This window comes from Erythrolamprus reginae, chromosome 2 (genome assembly GCF_031021105.1).
Source record: "Erythrolamprus reginae isolate rEryReg1 chromosome 2, rEryReg1.hap1, whole genome shotgun sequence".
NCBI lineage: Eukaryota > Metazoa > Chordata > Lepidosauria > Squamata > Dipsadidae > Erythrolamprus > Erythrolamprus reginae.
Genome location: NC_091951.1, coordinates 211,052,625 through 211,071,904, shown reverse-complemented (window position 1 = coordinate 211,071,904; position 19,280 = coordinate 211,052,625). Strand labels below are relative to the sequence as shown.

The following is a 19,280-nucleotide window of genomic DNA, read 5'->3' as shown; positions in this document are numbered from 1 at the left end:
CAAGAATGGTGGAAGGTCTTAAGCATAAAACGTATCAGGAAAGACTTAATGAACTCAATCTGTATAGTCTGGAGGACAGAAGGAAAAGGGGGGACATGATCGAAACATTTAAATATATTAAAGGGTTAAATAAGGTCCAGGAGGGAAGTGTTTTTAATAGGAAAGTGAACACAAGAACAAGGGGACACAATCTGAAGTTAGTTGGGGGTAAGATCAAAAGCAACATGAGAAAATATTATTTTACTGAAAGAGTAGTAGATCCTTGGAACAAACTTCCAGCAGACGTGGTAGATAAATCCACAGTAACTGAATTTAAACATGTCTGGGATAAACATATATCCATCCTAAGATAAAATACAGAAAATAGTATAAGGGCAGACTAGATGGACCATGAGGTCTTTTTCTGCCGTCAGACTTCTATGTTTCTATTTCTAAAAGTAAACACTATTTTATAAACTTTAATGTATCTGTTTTGTATGACTTATACCTCCTGGATATTTGCTGGAATCCCACATTTCCTCTGTACATGTCCTTGATAACTCATGGGTTCTGTATACTCCTTAATATGGATCAGGTAAAATGCATGGGATATGAAAATAACATCTCTATTTGAGAACAATAGGATATTGATGGGAGCAGAAGTCAAACTAGAATGGATCCAAACTAGAAACTCTGAGAAGATAGGTCACGCTTGGCAATTTTGGTACTAAATTATTCTTACCATTTGCTTCCTTTTCTTTGTGGGCTTGTAGCAGTCCCTTTGCCAAACCACACACTGAGGAGTTAGGAGCAGATTGATGAAGGAAACACAATACTTTGTGTAGATTAGGGTAGTCTGGGGGTTCCCAGAAATCCTCAGGTTGATGCTGTAGCCAGTGTTCCAATAGATGAAGTACTGCCCTGAAATCAGAAAATAAATTCAATCAGGAGTGGCTTGGGGATAATCACCCCAAGCCACTCCTGGCTTTCAACTGTCTCTACTTTACTCTAATAATCTCATTCAATAAAGTTGCCTCTCCTGTATCAAGATCACATTAAACTGGAACCTACAGGTAGTCCTCAACTTTCACTTTTTTGAAAATATTTTTTTATTGATTTTAAAAGATAAAACACACACACAACATACGACAAGTGCTCAGTGATTTGTGCCCACCACCAGACAGTCCTCAACTTTCACAATTGGGATCAGAACAGTGATAGGCTACCAAAATTTTTACTACCACACTGTGAGCATGGCTTATGCATTTTATTTCAACATCTTTCAGTGCAAATTGGGTGCTCTGGGATGGAGCTCCAATTTTGCTACCGGAACTGTGTTCCTGACCGTTCCCGTAGGAGCCTGGATCAGAATATCTATTACTAAGCAATGCGATTGTTAAGCGAGTTTAACTCAATTTTATAACATTTTTGCCATGGTTGTTAAGTGAATCACTTCAATTGTCAAATGAATCAAATGGTTATTAAGCAAATCCAACCTCCCTGACCAACTTTGCTTGTCAGAAACTGATTCTGAAGGTCAGAAATGGTGATCACATGCCAATTGCCAAGCACCCAAATTTTGATCTTGTGACAGTGGGTATGCTGCAGCTATTGTAAGTGGGAAAGATAGATTGTAAGTCACTTTTTCAGTGATGCTGTAACTTCAAATGCTTGCTAAACAATTGCTTGTAAGTCGAGGGTTACCTGTAATGGTTTTTTTGCATAAGAAAACCTCTGATAAGAACCTCCCTTTTTTTCCAAAGACATGAAATGAGATTTTTAAATATCCTTATTGTTTATTTATTTGTTTATTCATTTATTTATTTATTACATTTGTATGCCGCCCCTCTCCGAAGACTCAGGGCGGCTAACAACAATAAAGAAAACAAAGTAACAAATCTAATATTAAAAAATAATCTAAAAAACCCCAATTTAAGAGACCACTCATACAAACAAGCATACCATGAATAAATTCTATAAGCCTAGGGGGAAGGGAAAAAAATTCAATTCCCCCATGCCTGACGACAGAGGTGGGTTTTAAGGAGCTTGCGAAAGGCAAGTAGGGTGGGGGCAACTCTGATATCTGGGGGGAGCTGGTTTCAGAGGGTCGGGGCCACCACAGAGAAGGCTCTTCTCCTGGGTCCCGCCAAATGACATTGTTTAGTCGACGGGACCCGGAGAAGGCCAACTCTGTGGGACCTAACCGATCGCTGAGATTTGTGCGGCAGAAGGCGGTCCCTGAGATATTCTGGTCCGATGCCATGAAGGGCTTTATAGGTCATAACGAACATTTTGAATTGTGCCCAGAAATTGATCAGCAACCAATGCAGACTGCGGAGTGTTGGTGTAACATGGGCATACCTTGGGAAGCCCATGATTGCTCTCGCAGCTGCATTTTGCACAATCTGAAGTTTCCGAACACTTTTCAAAGGTAGCCCCATGTAGAGAGCATTACAGTAGTCGAACCTCGAGGTGATGAGGGCATGAGTGACTGTGAGCAGTGAGTCCCGGTCCAGACAGGGCCGCAACTGGTGCACCAGGCGAACCTGGGCAAACGCCCCCCTCGCCACAGCTGAAAGATGTTTCTCTAATGTGAGCTGTGGGTCGAGGAGGACGCCCAAGTTGCGGACCCTCTCTGAGGGGGTCAGTCATTCCCCCCCCAGGGTTATGGACGGACAGATGGAATTGTCCTTGGGAGGCAAAACCCACAGCCACTCCGTCTTATCCGGGTTGAGCTTGAGTCTGTTGACACCCATCCAGACCCCAACAGCCTCCAGGCACCGGCACATCACTTCCACTGCTTCATTGACTGGACATAGGGTGGAGATGTATAACTGGGTATCATCCGCATACTGATGATACCTTACCCCATGCCCCTGGATGATCTCACCCAGCGGTTTCATGTAGATATTAAATAGCAGGGGGGAGAGGACCAACCCCTGAGCCAACCCACAAGGGAGTAACAAATAACAACCCTTCTGTTCCTCCTCCTGGAAATATTTCCTTTTATTACTGAGCCATACTGTCAAAGGCAGAACATTCTTACTTTTTTTTTAAATAAAGTCTTAATTATATATGGTATCCTTTTACAGCAGCAAAAGTTTTATCTTAGCCCCTCTTGAGCATCATAATTTAGACTTAGAGCAGCTAGAACTAATGACTTGGGGCTAGTTTTTGATACAAGAAATCATTTGCAACTCTTGGATTAATCACTAGGTTGAATTGTTTGTTTGGATCCACAAAATGTACTATGCATAAATAACCTTTTCTCAATCTGCATTCTCTCCAGATATGTGGAGAATTCTCCACTCAGCAAAGCTATTGTTAATAATGCTGGGAGTTGAGATCTCACAAATAAGGATGAATCAAAGATAATGTTTGTAATTGTAAGCCTACCTAGTCGCCTCTGTGTGAGATAGGCAAGTTGAAAAACCATAGAGAAAGCAAAAGGAACTTTATTTAAAGGCCAATTTTAAAGGTGTTTTCTTTTAAAAGACTGGGTGAAACTAAAAGGATTGAAAGTGACTGAAAAATAAAATTTAGAAAAGAATATTTTAACACTAAGTGAATTTTAATATACAAAGAATATATTCTATAAAGAAAAAATTGAGTTGTGATGTTTGGGGTGCATGGTTGGAAGACTAATTGCATCACACTATGGGAATCTATTTGTGTTGACAGTTGAAACTGTCCTTAGGCAGAAAGAGTTACCTTGGAACTGAAAAGAAACTCAAAAACAGTGCTATGATTTGGACTGGATTGTGCTGTATTTGTGAAACTTGGTGAACTGGATTAGATTATTTTAAAAGATTATTAATGAAGAACTATAAAAAACTGGTATTCTTTGTGCCATATGCTTTAGTCAATGTTGTGATTCAGCCTGAGGCTCCTCAGGGAACGGCTGGAACTCTGCCAGCTCCATGCTCTGAGGGGGAGGACGAGGAATAGGAGGAGGAGGAGGACCTGGCAGATGGGGAAGAGGAATGTCAGGATGAGGAGGAGGGAGAACAGCCTGAGACCCCCGGGGGGGAGCTCTCCCCAGCGAGTAGCCTGGAATCATTAGATGAGAACGCACAAGCCATCATAGATATGAGGCAGAGAAGGGCAGCACAACGAAGGGGACAATTAGCCAGGTATTTCCATCCCTAATAGGCAACAGCTGGGTTTGGGTGTGGTTCTCCTCAGAAAGGTTGAAAAGGCAGGCCCGCCCTTCCTGTATTGTGGAGACTTATCTTTTGGGAGTCCTGTGACCTTGCTTCGATCCTTGGCGTCTCTGATTCTGGCTTGTGGCCTCGAAGGCTGAAAACTTGGGGGAGGCGTGGGTTTTATTATCTACAGTGGTGTGTGTGCCAGCAAGAAGCCTGTTGTATTGTCTGGCCATCGTGACTCTTCTGTGAAGCTTCATAGTATTCCAGTTTGTAAGAACAGTTTTTGTTATCTGTGTTTGTTTTCAAAGATATAAAATGACTTTGCTTTTTACCAGCGTGTCTGGCTACTCTTTTTAGTTGGTGTTGACGTCTGGGGGAACCCAGACAGAACAATCAATAATTAGTTTTTTATGAACCTACACTAAGCTAGGGTGAACTAGCATGAAAGAGTCTATTTACAGTGAAGCTGCCACTTTCTTTTCTGCATCTACACCATCCACTCTGTCTTACTGTCTTTCTCCATATCTACAGCATCCACTCACTTGTCTGGTCCTAGAGGCAGCAGCAACTCCAACACCTGCACGAGAGTAGCAAAGGCTTGATAGGTAGCCAGGAAGCTAGATGTGTAGTCGAGGTCACCCTCCTTCTTGGCTGTCAGCAGCCATTTCACTACCTGGGGAAGTGTGGCAGCCCGCAATGTGCGCCTCTTGCAAGTACGGTACTGGACAAAAGGACATCCTGACTTTTCTGGATGCTCCTGGGAAAGAGGTAGGCATGAGATAAATGGTAAATCATGCAGCAATACTGTTCTTGCATATAAATAATTCAAAAGTATGTATTTGAAGCTCGCCAAAGTAAATGGTTGCTGTTTGACTGATCTGAAATGGTTAAGCTAATGGGACATTGTACTTAAGTAGAAAACCATCAGCACATCTCAGGGTCTTATCAACAGAAGCTGCCAAGAAAACCACATGCTTGTGTTCAAGGAGTCATCATGATCAGTTCAAAGGCATTCTCAGCTCTGAGTGCAGGATCACTGGGGCTTTGGAAATGCAAAATATTATGAGAAGGCAGCATAACTTTCCCGGTAACTGCTATTGAGCAGTAGGTTGCTCAATACTGTCAGTATCATGTAGCAATTGAGGCCATTGGCCATTCAGTGCCCTTTCTGCCAGCTAACATTAAACCTAGGGATAGGTTCCATCATTTCATGGAATGAATGTTTTTCTTAAAATTAAATTAATACTAGCTGCATGAAAAATGCCTCATTTTCAGTGAATTACTTTTTCCTCCTGACCTGCCCCAATTTCTGTCCCTTGTGATAAAAGAGGAGAGGGCCTCGTTCTTTGAGTGATAACAGAACCTACCAAGGAAGAGGCTCCACTGGCTGCAGGCTCTGCCTTCACTCGCTCAAGAGCGATGCTATAGATGGCTCCATCTTCAGCCTCTTCTCCCCACGGCTGTAGGGGCGTCTGGTAAAAGATAAGGAATAAAGCTAGAGAATGCATTTTCTTTGTTTTCAAGAATGCTTCTATTCTGATATAAGCGCCAGAGATATTATTAAAAATTAAAAATGACAGGTGATGCGCTGGTCCACCAGAAAAAAGAGGGGGAAAGGTAAGTTGCAAAGGGTCATAATGAAAGCCTTAAAGAGCAGGAAGCCAACTCAGTGGGATTAGGCAGCCTCATCTGTTGGCTAATGTGATAAATGTGTTTTTTGTGAGAAAGCTTCAAAGGGTTAGGAAACCCAATTTTATTTCACTCACAATCTTTGTAACGTAAGAGTACTGTATTTTTTATCAGGCTTAGTCATTTTCAGCACATTGTAGCAAAAGCAAAGCCACAAATAAGCTAGAGATCTGTTTATGAATAAGATTTGCAAGTTAGGAAAAAGGCCATCTATGAAACTGTGCTGAGTCTATCTTTGGAAGCCAATGACCTGACCTGCACATTATTATTATTATTATTATTATTATTATTATTATTATTATTATTATTATTATTATCATCATCATCATCATCATTGTTGTTTTGTTGTTGTTGTTGATGTTGTTGCTGATGTTGTTGCTTGTTGTTTGTTGTCGTTATTGTCATTGATGTTATTGTTGTCAATATTGTTAATAATAATAATAATAATAATAATAATAATAATAATAATTATTATTATTATTATTATTTAGATTTGTATGCCGCCCTTCTCTGAAGACTCCGAAGACTTCACTTCCTAAGTGAACATGCAGATTAAACAAAATTAACCTTTGGATTTCATATGTCTCCAAATATTGTGATGTGGTTGTTAATCAAAAATATGCACCAAGATCTATATATATTTAATGGTGAGATATTTTTAGAACAATGTATTTTGTCAAAAATTGAAAAAAAAATGTTTTAAAATATTGTTTGATGCAGCATATTTTGAAAAATTACAAATCAGTTTGGCAATCTGATCATAACGTACTTATTCATAGATATTTAAGAAAAACTGCCATGGATGATAAATAAGTTAACTAATCTATCCCTAATTAATGTATGTATTATTTTTCCAGTTCTAAAAACAAAGAGGTGGGAGAGCTAAGAAACATTAAATATAGTTTCCAGAACTCTAACACATGAAATTTCACTCTCTTCAAATCAGGTGTAGATGTGCAAACACATGCTCACAATCCCAATGAGTGTCATTCATAGAGACAGTTGTAGAGATGAAATAAGTCTCTCCCTGTTTCATCCTGGTCTGCTCACTTCCATGTCATGCTTTACTGCTCAGGAGCAGCAGATTCTTATGAAATCAGCCAGGACCTATTCCTATCATAATACTCTTGGGATCTGTTTCTTCATGCAAACCATACAGTAATTGATTAGAGGGACACGCTTTGTGTTTTTACAATTTCCTCTGAAAATAAGTTGCAGGTGTTGTGGAATGTACATAGTATGTACAAGGCAGTATCTACAAGGAAGCCTGCCGCACATATTTTGGTTGTCTCAATATGTAGTTTTGTCCCCTGGAGGAGTCTGGAATAAGAGACATAGCTAGGAAGGAACATCAGCTAGAATTCACCCCTTCCTCTCCATCTCCCTCCCTCCCTCCGTCTTCCTCTCTCCGTCTCCCTCTCTTTTTCTCTCTCTCTCCCTTTCTCTCTCTCTCCCTTCCCTTTTCTTTCTTGGAAACTCTTCTGTAAGAACTGAGATGAGAAAAAAGTTGCCTTTAAAATAATAGTAGGGGGGAATTTTCAAGATGGTGAAATCTTGACCCAGCTGGAAGCAGAGTGGTTTGAAGTACAGGAGTAACCATGAGTCTTATAGACTTATTGTTTCCAGCCATATAATTTATCTGCCAGGTTGAAGTCCTGGATACCATTCTTATACCAGATAGCTTGAAGCTGATAGCATTAAATGTTAGTCCAGTGTTTCTCAACCTTGGCAACTTGAAGATATTTGAACTTCAATTCCCAGAATTCCCCAGCCAGCATTCGCTGGCTGGGGAATTCTGGGAGTTGAAGTCCAAATATCTTCAAGTTGGCAAGGTTGAGAAACACTGTGTTAGTCCTCTGAATGACCACTTTCTTCCTGCAATCACTGAATACAGAGCATTCTTCGATGGCAGAGGAAAAGGATCAAGGGGCTATCTTCACAGATTTCCAAAACGCTTCCTGACCTGGAATTCCTAGTCATATAAACAACAACTGTGCTTGAATATGCAGCTACAAAGAGGGCCCTTTTGTATGGAGAGGTCGGTATATTGGCAATGTTTTCCCTATAAATGATATTAGAAGGTACAGGCTAGACAACACATACTCCTCTAGAGCAGTGGTCCCCCAACTTTTCTGCCTTTGTGGACAGACGGAAGAGGAAATGGTTCTATACATGCAACTCCATTTGCATGAGTAGCAGACACTCATGCACATGTGCATGAAGCCCCATTTGTGTGAGTGGCAGGCACCTGCTGATCATACAAATGAAGCTTAACACACACACAAACACACACAAAAGTACCCACCACTTGTTGTGATTCCGTCTGAGGCTCCTCAGGGAACGGCTGAACCGCTGCCGGCTCCATGCTCAGAGGGGGAGGATGAGGAACAGGAGGAGGAGGAGGAGGCCGAGGCAGACGGGGAGGAGGAATATCAGGCCGAGGGAGAGGGAGAACAGCCTGAGTCCCCCGGGGTGGAGCTCTCCCCAGCAAGCAGCCTGGAGTCCTTAGATGAAAATGCACAAGCCATCATAGATCTCAGGCAGAGAAGAGCAGCACAACGAAGGGGACAATTAGCCAGGTATTTCCAGCCCTAAATAGGCAACAGCTGGGTTTGGGTGTGGTTCTCCCCAGAAAGGCTGAAAAGGCAGACCCACCCTTCCTGTATTGTGGAGTATTATCTTTGGGAGTCCTGGGACCTGGCTGTGATCTTTGGCGTCTCTGATTCTGGCTCGTGGCCTTGAAGGCTGAAACCTTGGGAGAAAAGGTGTGGGTCTTATTCTCTACAGTGGTGTGTGTGCCAGCAAGAAGTCTGCTGTATTGTCTGGCCGTCAGGACTCTGCTGTGAAGCCTCATAGCCTGCCTGTTGGGAAGAACAGGTTTTTCTCTGTGTTTATTTTTCAAACTATAAAGTGCCTTTGCTTTTACCAGCGTGTCTGGCTGTTTTTTCCAGTTGGTGTTGAAATCTGGGGGCACCCAGACAGAACACCACTCATGCAAATGGAACTGTGTGCACACATATGTGCACCTGCCACTCGCGTGGCCCAGTTCCCAACACGCCATGGTCTAAGAGTTGAGGACCCCTGCTTTTGCCAAACACAGAAAACTGGGTAGAAATAAATCAGGGCTAATATGTGCACCTGCCACTCGCGTGGCCCAGTTCCCAACACGCCATGGTCTAAGAGTTGAGGACCCCTGCTTTTGCCAAACACAGAAAACTGGGTAGAAATAAATCAGGGCTAATTTACTGTAAATGTGACGCACAAGTCTTGAGAGCTCTGTTTAAATCTTGGATTAAGAGCTGATTAGTTAATTATCCTAAGTTCTTTGTTCAAATTAAACTTTTCCTTCAATAAATAGCCTGGAGTTGAGTGAAGCTTATCTTACATTATGTTATGTTAACTACAAACAGTATAAGAGCTAGTTATTCTCCTAAACTGCAAAATTATATTAAATTGTGCTTTTAATTTGGCTGGTTTTGTTTTATTATTTAGTTTTTTATTACTCTTGCTGAGTAGGGAACAGTTACAGAGAAACTGAATGTACATATTGTATTTAATGGATGCATAGTTACAGATTCTTAGTGAGTTCTTCATTTCAAAATGTATTTATTTATTTTTATTTATTTATTTATTTATTTTGTCCAATACACAATGAGGGTTTTAGTGGGTATACTGTATATCTATATACACATAGTAAAATACATGATGAAGGTTATAGTAAAATATATCTAAGAAATAATAGAAAAGAAGGTATAGTAATAGAACATATCAATGAAAGAAGAGAAGAAGATATATAGAAATAGAAGAAAGGTATAGGAGATATAGGAGAGCAATAGGACAGGGGACAAAAGGCACACTAGTGCACTTGTACTCGCCCCTTACTGACCTCTTAGGAATCTGGATAGTCAACCGTAGATAATCTAAGGGTAAAGTGTTGGGGGTTTGGGGATGATACTATGGAGTCCAGTAATGAGTTCCACGCTTCGACAACTCGGTTACTGAAGTCATATTTTTTACAGTCAAGTTTGGAGCGGTTAATATTAAGTTTAAATCTGTTGTGTGCTCTTGTGTTGTAGTGGTTGAAGCTGAAGTAGTCGCCGACAGGCAGGACGTTGCAGCATATGATCTTGTGGGCAATACTTAGATCTTGTTTAAGGTGTCTTAGTTGTAAACTTTCTAGGCCCAGGATTGAAAGTCTAGTCTCATAGGGTATTCTATTTCGAGTGGAGGAGTGAAGGGCTCTTCTGGTGAAGCATCTTTGGACATTTTCAAGGGTGTTAATGTCTGAGATGCGATATGGGTTCCAAACAGATGAGCTGTATTCGAGGATGGGTCTGGCAAAGGTTTTGTAAGCTCTGGTAAGTAAATATTTACTGACCCCTCACATCCTGGACACAAATTGTTTCAACTCCTACCCTCAAAACGTCGCTACAGAGCATTGCACACCAAGACAACTAGACACAAGAACAGTTTTTTTCCGAACGCCATCACTCTACTAAACAAATAATTCCCTCAACACTGTCAGACTTTCAACTAAATCTGCACTTCTATTCTGCTAGTTTTTCTCATCATTCCTTTCACCCATTTCCTCCCATGTTGACTGTATGACTGTAACTTGTTGCTTATATCCTAAGATTTTTATTAATATTGCTTCTTCATTGCTTATTTGACCCCTATGACAATCATTAAGTGTTGTACCACATGATTCTTGACAAATGTATATTTTATTTTATGTACGCTGAGAGCATATGCACCAAGATAAATTCCTTGTGTGTCCAATCACACTTGGCCAATAAAAAAATTCTATTCTATTCTATTCTAAGTAGTGTGAGATTGACAGAGCAGAAGCTACGTAGGATTAGGTTTACAACTCTTGAAGCCTTCTTGGCTATGTTGTTGCAGTGGGCAATGTATCATTCCATTACTTTCTTTATGTCAATTAAGTTTCCCCAACTGCTTAAGATATAAAAATATAGAAATGTAATAAACAAATAAATAACTATGCCTTTTATGCCAATGTTTGGACATGCTAAGAAACTAACTACCATAGTTTCTTTCCAAGTGTTTGTCAATAGGGCTTTCCTTTTTGGTGAAAGGGGTATCAAAGAAGTCTCTCCTTCTTCCCCTGGAATTCCATCAGCTTCCCTCATGCCAGATATCCATATCCAAGTGTAATCCTCTCCTCAGTGGGAAAGCTACCACCAAAGTTCACAAGCCCACATGGCCCCGAGAGAGGCATTCAACCCTCTTGGCCTCTCTTCTTGATCCAGTTACTGCTGTTTCACTCCAGTGACCTTCTTTGACATTCCCTACAGAAGAAAGCCACAGGACCGGTCTGGCAAGAGGTATGAATGTAATACTACCACCATGTGTGCACTGCCCAGTGCCAGGCACTAGGCAGGGCATATTTTGGTAAATGCTGGCTCCTTCAACATTGGCAAGAAAGTAAATTGCTGTATCTTTCTTCTCACTCCTCAAAGACACATATCTCTATTTTCTATATTAACTGGAATTACTCTACAAAGGCACGAGCTTATGAAATAAAAGTACACAAGTAAATTGACTAATATATTACTCAATCTCCCTGGCTCAGATTTTCATATATACTGTAAGATTCAGCATACTGATTGTCTAGTATTAGCAACCTTAAATAATCGCTGCACCAGATAAGAATATTGACATTAAGTGTTTTTATAAAGGCAGCACTGCCATATATATGGGGAGGAAACAAATTCTGCAAATTCTTTAATATTTCTCCTTGTTATATTATTAATACACACTCCAATTCTCTCCCCCTTTTTCTTTATATATTCCTTGACATGCATGTCCCTTTTTGGTTATTGAAGAGAAATCTTTACCCTTTCCTCCTGGATTCAGCATTTCACAAAGAGTTGATGATAGTCTCTCTATATGTTTCTGAATTACAAGGAGGTCAAAGCAAGGGACCTGAATCCAGGTTTCTAGGTTTAAGGTGATGCTGATGATGGATTCCTCTTTATAATGTTTGATGCTTACATAATTCTTTACAGGAAGTCAAAATTTTGTAGCACTTCCAACATGCAATACATCGCATCAACCAGTTATTGCTGTGAGAATAAAAAGTTGTCTGCATCATTAATGACATTATTACTAATATTAACATCATTCTCTATATTGTTTATGCAATACTGTATTTTGTGTGGGGGACAAGCAGTGATGGGCTGCAAAAAGTTTTACTGCCAGACTGTGAGTATGACTTATTTGTAGCTTAATGATCATGTGATTGGGTAGGAGTGGCTTGCTGGCCACATGATTAGGTGGGAGTGGCTTAAAGGTGATGGGGTGGCTTAAAGGTCATGTGACTGGGTGGGAGTGGCTTATCGATCAAAATAAGTTTTCAAATGGGTGTTTGGGCTCTTTTTCAGTTGATTAAGTCACATTATTTGAAAAGCCACAAAAACGACAAACGATAGACAGCATTATTGGTTGAGGAGCACAGTAACATTTTAAGGTTTTGTACCAAACCCACAAGGTTCAGTATGATAACAGATTAGGCAAGTATCTCAATTTTCTTTAATTACTATAAAAGTTCAGTTCTAGATAATGATTAAAATTATTAAAGCATTTATGGGTAAAAACATACTATTTAATTATTTTCTATTTTAAAAGTAATTAAGGATCATACTAAGGTACTAGAGAAGGAAGGACAATAAAAAACTATTAAGTATTCAATAAATAGTGCATAAACTTACTACCCCCACATCGTCGCCACCCCCCCCCCCGCAGCAGCCCATTACTGGGGACAAGACACTAATGGATTGTGCAATGAGGGGGGGGATGTTTCCTATACTGAGGAATCTTCCCTTCCTCAATCAGTCCGGTTTAAGGGCAAGAAAAGAGAAGGGGCTAAACCAGCAGCTCTGCCTCTTATCCGAGTAATTCATTCAGGGACATTCTCTGTCCAAAGATAAGCCCCAGAGAGTACGGAGGTCGTCCCTCAGGTCGCTAAGTTGCGGCTGGGGAGGGTGGCTTCTTTAGACAAGATCCATACAAGGTCCTGCAGTCCAATTTAAAAGGCACTGCGAGAACTAAGCGGGCTTTCTCTTGAGCTTGTCTTAGGCAAAGGTGGCGAAACTCTGAAAAGCTGGACAACTTATAAACAGACCCCATCCTCCGGAAGTCTGAGGGCGACCAGTCGCCAAATAAGACCCAGTGAAGCCTGAGACTTGTTGAGAGTTGGGCCGAAGGGGGAGGTCAACCGGCGAAGCCTCACGCAGTCCTGAAGGGAGGAGGAGGTGCACGGGTCGAAATGCCTTTTTCTCCCGCAGCAGCCCTACGAGAGAGCACCGCCCCGCGCCTCGGCTGCACCTGATGAGGCACCAAAGCCAAATAACGCCCCCCCCCTCGCCCTTTCCCAAGACCTGCCGCGTACCATCGCCATCTCCGCTTTGTCCATCGCCTCCTCGGGAACGCTGGGCTGCCACTGCTCCTCTACTTCAGCCGTCGCTTGCCGGGAGGCACCGACAGCAGCGCGTGCCTTGCGGGTGGGCGGGACTGAGCCTCTGGCCCACCTGACGATTTTCCCACACAGCCCTCGGGCTCCACAGGGATGGCAGCAGCCCAGCGGATCGTCAGGGCTACGGTTGCCCAACCTCTTGGAGCAGAGGAGAGACCAGCCCAAGTCTTGCCTACGGCTCTTGGTTGGCCCTTGGGGATCAGGTCTGAGGGGAGGATAAACGTGGAGGCGCTCCGATCTCCTTCTCCTCGAAAGATCGAAGGAAAGAAGTGGACTATTGGCGGATTGTAAAGCGGCGCATTTTCTCTTTTTGCTACGCCTCTTTATTGGGCACCAGCCTTACTTTTCGGTAGTTGTGCGCCAACCCGGGTGTGATTCGGATACTGACATGAAGACGTGTCCGCAGCTGTCCGAGCCCTGCAGTTTCCCTTCCCGATCACCCAGACAGATACCAAGGCTGGGCTCGGCCGTCACCGGCCCACACCGACCACATATGAGTAACGAAATACCCTCCTCAATGGGCAGGCCCGAGATTTCTGGAGGAATCCTCTCAAGCCCCGGGTCAGCCCCAAGGGAACTCCCTGGGGAGCCACTTTTTACCTTCTGCGCCAGTCCTTTATTTTTTTGAGGGAGAGATCACCCTGGCCCTCCAAACCTAAGAATTCTGCTAAATTTCCTCAAGTTTTACAGAGTGACACAGAAAAAATAGGAAGTGTGGATTTGCTGTTAGGCTTCATTGGGAAGGAAATGTGAATAGCAAACACGAGGGGGGTGGGGTGTTGGATGAGGTGCTATTATAGGAAAGGAAAATTGTTATAAAGAAAACTTTCAGCTTACAACCATATGCTAACTTGAAGGTAAAATGGGCTGCACAACTATCTGGGGAGAAGGCACATGTACATGTGTTTTTAAGCAAATGTAACCAAGATAAAACAAATAATAAACACAACTTGCTTCTTTATTGGGCACAATCAGGTTTCTAAATTTCCCAGGTGAACTGAAGTCCACGGAAAGTGTTTGTATTCACTGCAATGCTATTCCAGCCCTAAAGAGCAAAGTGCAAGGAAACTGGAGCTAGAAGCAAGTTTCCCCTCAAAGACCTGGAGTAGTATATGAAAATGATACATTTCCTTCTTGCAATAACTAAGAAACTACAATTATTGCAGGTACCACTTTTTAAAGATCCAGCTTTCCTCCTTTAGCATGCTGCAGGATATCAGAATACTTCCACACTATCAGATACACTGGTTGTTGTTGGATGTGAGTAGAAGAACTGGAAAACTGGAATTTAGAAAAAGAGATTTTGTATACCTAAAATTTTGAAATTAAAATGTTCGTGTTTTTATGTTTTATTAAATTTATTTGCTGCCCATCTCCTATAAATGTGTTCATGTTTAATTTTGAAATACATAAAACTACTGAAATTGCAATCACCTATTTTTCTAAGTTTTCTAAGTAAGTTTCATTGTCAAATAGTGAGATATGCATTAGAGCACACACAATAGGACTGCAATAAACATAAAAAATAAAAACAATTAACAATTTCAGCATTGTTACATCCTGTTTTCTAAAACCTACATTTATAATTCAGCTATTTATTTGTTACCTCTAGATCAGGGGTGTCAAACTGGGGCTGGATGTGTCATGCACAGGCCACGTCCTCAATTATGTCATGCTATATCATGATATTTCATGTGACGTGATTGTGCTTGACACCCAGACTCTAGAGTCTAGATTAAACTTTCAGAGAGCTTCAATTCAAAGTCACTCAGAGAGCTCCAACAAGTTATCTTCAGTTTGGGTCATTGAAATCTTAGAATAACAGAGTGGAAAGTGACTTTGTAGGTCTAATCCAACTGTCTGCTCGAGTAGGAGACCTTACATCATGCTGGACAAATGGTTATCCAATGTTTTCTTAAAACTTTCAGTGATGGAGAACCCACAGCCTTCCACGGGAATGAGCAAAGGAGAAATATGAGTTGCTCTATATAAAAAGTGTAGATATTTGAATTTTTTGAAATCTATGGCAGGAACAGTTTTAAAAACAGAAAGTACTAAAAACAGGAAAAATATAAATATTTTTGTAGATGACAAAAATATGCATTCATAAGCTGTTCTATGTAAGATGAACTTTTAGCTTTGTTTTTTTTCTCTGCGTAAAGAATTTCATCATACAGTCCTAGCTCTAAAATTAAAATTGCAGCATTTTGTTAGGAGCAATTCAGAATCTGATATAAAGATCAGGTCCAAAACAGCAAATAATTTAACCCTTATATATGCACGTTAGATTACATTTCATGCATTTGAACTTTGCAGTTTTTAATGTATGGTTTTCTTTGCAAAATTAATTTTTTGTGAAAATGTTTTGCATTATAAAGACTAATTTATATTAATTTAGCTTATATTTACATGATCTTAGATTTTTCTTATTTCTTAGAAAGAAATGTTTACCATTAAAAAATACTTGAAAGATCTTATGTAAAAAATAAAAGACTACTCGCATTTACCAGGGATTAAATTATATAGAAAATGACTGAGACTTTTGATGTTTATATACAAATGATAGCATCATTAAAGAGTTATTCCTCACTTTCAAAATAAAATTCTGTCAGATAATTCTTGAGATAGCAGGAAACTATATCAGCACAAAATGTACCGTCCCTATTGACAATACTTATCCTGCTGCTCTTATTTATAATTTACTGAACGCCTTAAGGAGAAGATCTAGTGAGGTTTCCTAGCTTTGTTTCTTTCTTTTTCCCACAAGTAGCCCCAACTGGTAGGGAAACATCTACCAATCACTGTCCTTAGCATGGAATTGAAAAGGGGCTCTTGTGAGTCTCAAAGCAGAGAACTACATTGGCAAGATGAGCATAATTCAAACTCCTCAGCATTTTCCATCTCTGAATGTTGGTGTAAATTATTTCAGTGCAACTCAATCAAGACATAACTGTCTAGTGCAGTGATGGTGAACCTTTTTTCCTTTGGGTGCTGAAAAAGCACGCATGCGCTCTATCATGCATGCACAAGTGCCCACACCCATCATTCAATTCCTGGGGAGGGCAAAAACAGTTTCCCCCACCCTCTGGATGCCAGAAATGGTCTGTTTCCCAACTTCTGGTGGGGCCAGTAGGCTTGTGTTTCACCCTCCCCAGGCTCCAAAGGCTTCCCTGGGGCCCTCATCCCCCAGAGGCTCTCTGGAAGCCAAAAATACCATCCCTATAGCCTCTGTCTGAGCCAAAAATCAGCTGGCCGGCACACACATGCACATTGGAGCTGAGCCAGGGCAACAGCTTGCATGCCAGCAGATATGGCTCCGCGTGCCACCTGTGGCACTGTGCCATAGGTTAGCCATCACTGGCCTAGTGATTTGCAGTAGTCTTTCTTATTGGGCCATATCAAACAGAGATGGTAGGGGACTCTCCTGTTTGACATCTATGCTGCTCCTTGTCCTCCACATTGTTCAACAGTGAAATTGCTTAGACAAATTATCCATAGAGTTGGAATGGAATATCATCAATTTGCTGAGGCTGATGACACCATACTCTATTGCTCTTACCATCTGACTTAATCCAGTAACAGGCTAGACAAGATATAAGTGCTGTGGGTAATAGAAAATTAGATTTGGGAGCTGAAATTCAATCTGGTTTTGACATGGTTCAATTTTTCCTGGAAAAGAAAAAAATGAGCAGCTTTTAACTTGGATTCATAGGATGCAAATGAGGGCCTTTCCACAATTATGCCTGGTACTCCAGTTGTGATTCTTTCATCTGGTTGGATCTGGATTTGATAACAATTGATACATGCTTTTACATTATATTCTGCATGAAGCTATTGTACTATTAAAAAGGATCTGAAACTTGCAAACTGATGCAAATATACTAAGTAGATTACTGCTAAGTCATGCAGAGTAATGGAACTATTTATACTATTGACTTGGCATCCTTTTGGACCGGCTGCAGGGATGGGATAGGTGGGACAATTCTGTGCTGGCTCAATTCCTTTTTCTGTGGCAAGTCCCAATTGGTATTTATAGGGAGTGATAGGTCTAGCCACAAGCCACTATTCTGTGTGGTACCAAAGGATACTTTCTCCACCCCTCCTTTTAAACATGTATATGAAATCACTGGTGAGATCATCCATCACTATGGATTAAGGTATATATGGTATGCTGATGACACTATATTTCCATTCTTGGAGACTCAAGTGATGCTGCGGCTGCCCTTTCTCGATGCCTGGAGGCTGTGGGGGCCTGGATAGGGGACAACAAACTTTGATTGAACCTTGGTAAGACTGAATGGCTTTGAGTACGCAGGGCTCCAGGATCTGGGACTTTGTCATCTTTGACTCTGGATGGGATGGCACTACCTCAGAAAGATCCAATCTGCAACTTAGATGTTCTCCTGGACTCACAATTCCCATTTGAGGAACAGAGACCAGTTACGGCTAGGACAGCTTTTACACAACTTCATATTGTGCGCAGGTTGGGGCCTTTCCTGGAACAGGATTCCTTGTGCTCAGTCATTCAATCCCTAGTCATCTCATGACTGGATACTATAATACGCTCTACATGGGACTATCCTTGAAGAAGATTCAGAAACAATGGGGTCAAGAATGGCTCATTGTTCGGTGTGCTTCTGTGTGCAATTCAATGTGTAGGTAATCACCTACAAAGCCTTTCATGGCATGGGTCCAGGTTACTTGAACAACCATTTCACCCCACTAGGATTGCCTTGTACCACTTGTGCCAGCAGAGGCAGCATGCTGTGGGTTCCATCAACCAGTTATTCTGGTTGGTGGGGTCCAGGAAGAAGGTCTTCTCTGCTGTCACTCCTGCCCTCTGGAACATCTTGCCTCACCCCCACCCCCATGTGAGGTTGGCTCCAACCCTCCTGTCTTTTCATAAGGGCCAAAAGAATGCCAGTTCAATAGTATAAAGGGATCAGTGCAATGAAGGTGTTTTGATTAACAATACTACCTCCACCCCTGCCCTCCCCGTGTTTGATTTTAATGTTTGTTTGTTTTTTACTTTTCATGTTTTAGCTTATATGTAAGTGCGCAGAATTACCCTACGGTAAGATGAGTGGCCAATAAATTGTATAAACAAACAAAAGCTAACTCTGCTGGTTTCCAGTTGATCATCAAGCATAATTTAGTGCTCCAAATGATTGGTCTTTCTCACCCATCTGACCACTAAAACAGCAAGAAAAACCTTTTGGAGCTCACGTGCTGGCATGCAGAAAAGGACCTCTTCCTTTGCTGTTCTCAGACTAGGGAATGAGTTCTCTTGTGGATTCTGTTTGGCCTGTATTGTCAGAAAAATCTGTAGGCAGTGTTATCAGGTTTCTAATTGTCACTTGATCTTAGCAACATTAGCGCACATTTTAATTTATATTTGTAACTTTTTTATTGTGATTTGTAAAGGTTTGAGTAGCTGCCTTGAGAACTTATCAGTAGGAAAAGATGAGTAGTTTATGTCAAAGGCAGTCTTTGCAGCACTGAAGGAAAAGGCTGAAAAACCCTAGGCCCATTCTAAACATGTATATCTTTGTAGACTTTTATTTACATCACTCACTATTTATCTTTTCCTTCACACACCTTCTAAGAGGAAGCAGGATCATTGACCATCACTGGATCTTTCCTGGCATCGTCACTAGTGGGAACCAGTTATGTTCTTCCTTCTAGCAAACTGATGCAGATTACATTGCTTGTTTCCCACCATTAATAAAAATGGGAAACTAACAGTCCATTTCCTGCTTGTTAGAAATTATTCCGATCAGTGAGAAAAGGCAAGGACCCCTGTCATTTTACTGATCGCATGTACGACTGCAGGTTGACCTATTTACATGGCCATAGGTTTTAAAATACTAAAAACCAAACAGTGTTAGCTGTTTGATGTTAGATGTCTATTCAATTGAATGTTTTCTATTACTATTTTCTTAACAGCATTATTTGAAATCTCTGATATT

General features: G+C 41.1%; 1 protein-coding gene across 1 annotated transcript in view; it reads right to left on the bottom strand.

Moving 5' to 3' along the window:
* RGL3 (ral guanine nucleotide dissociation stimulator like 3) overlaps nt 1-17,652 on the bottom strand; it is a 65,424-nt gene extending 47,772 nt beyond the window's left edge. Inside the window, 6 exon segments of the mRNA XM_070736817.1 lie at nt 722-900; nt 4,670-4,884; nt 5,495-5,599; nt 13,228-13,516; nt 13,655-13,925; nt 17,595-17,652. Of these exon segments, the coding sequence (XP_070592918.1) occupies nt 722-900; nt 4,670-4,884; nt 5,495-5,599; nt 13,228-13,516; nt 13,655-13,925; nt 17,595-17,652 (1,117 nt within the window).
* Nucleotides 17,653-19,280: the final 1,628 nt, after the last annotated feature.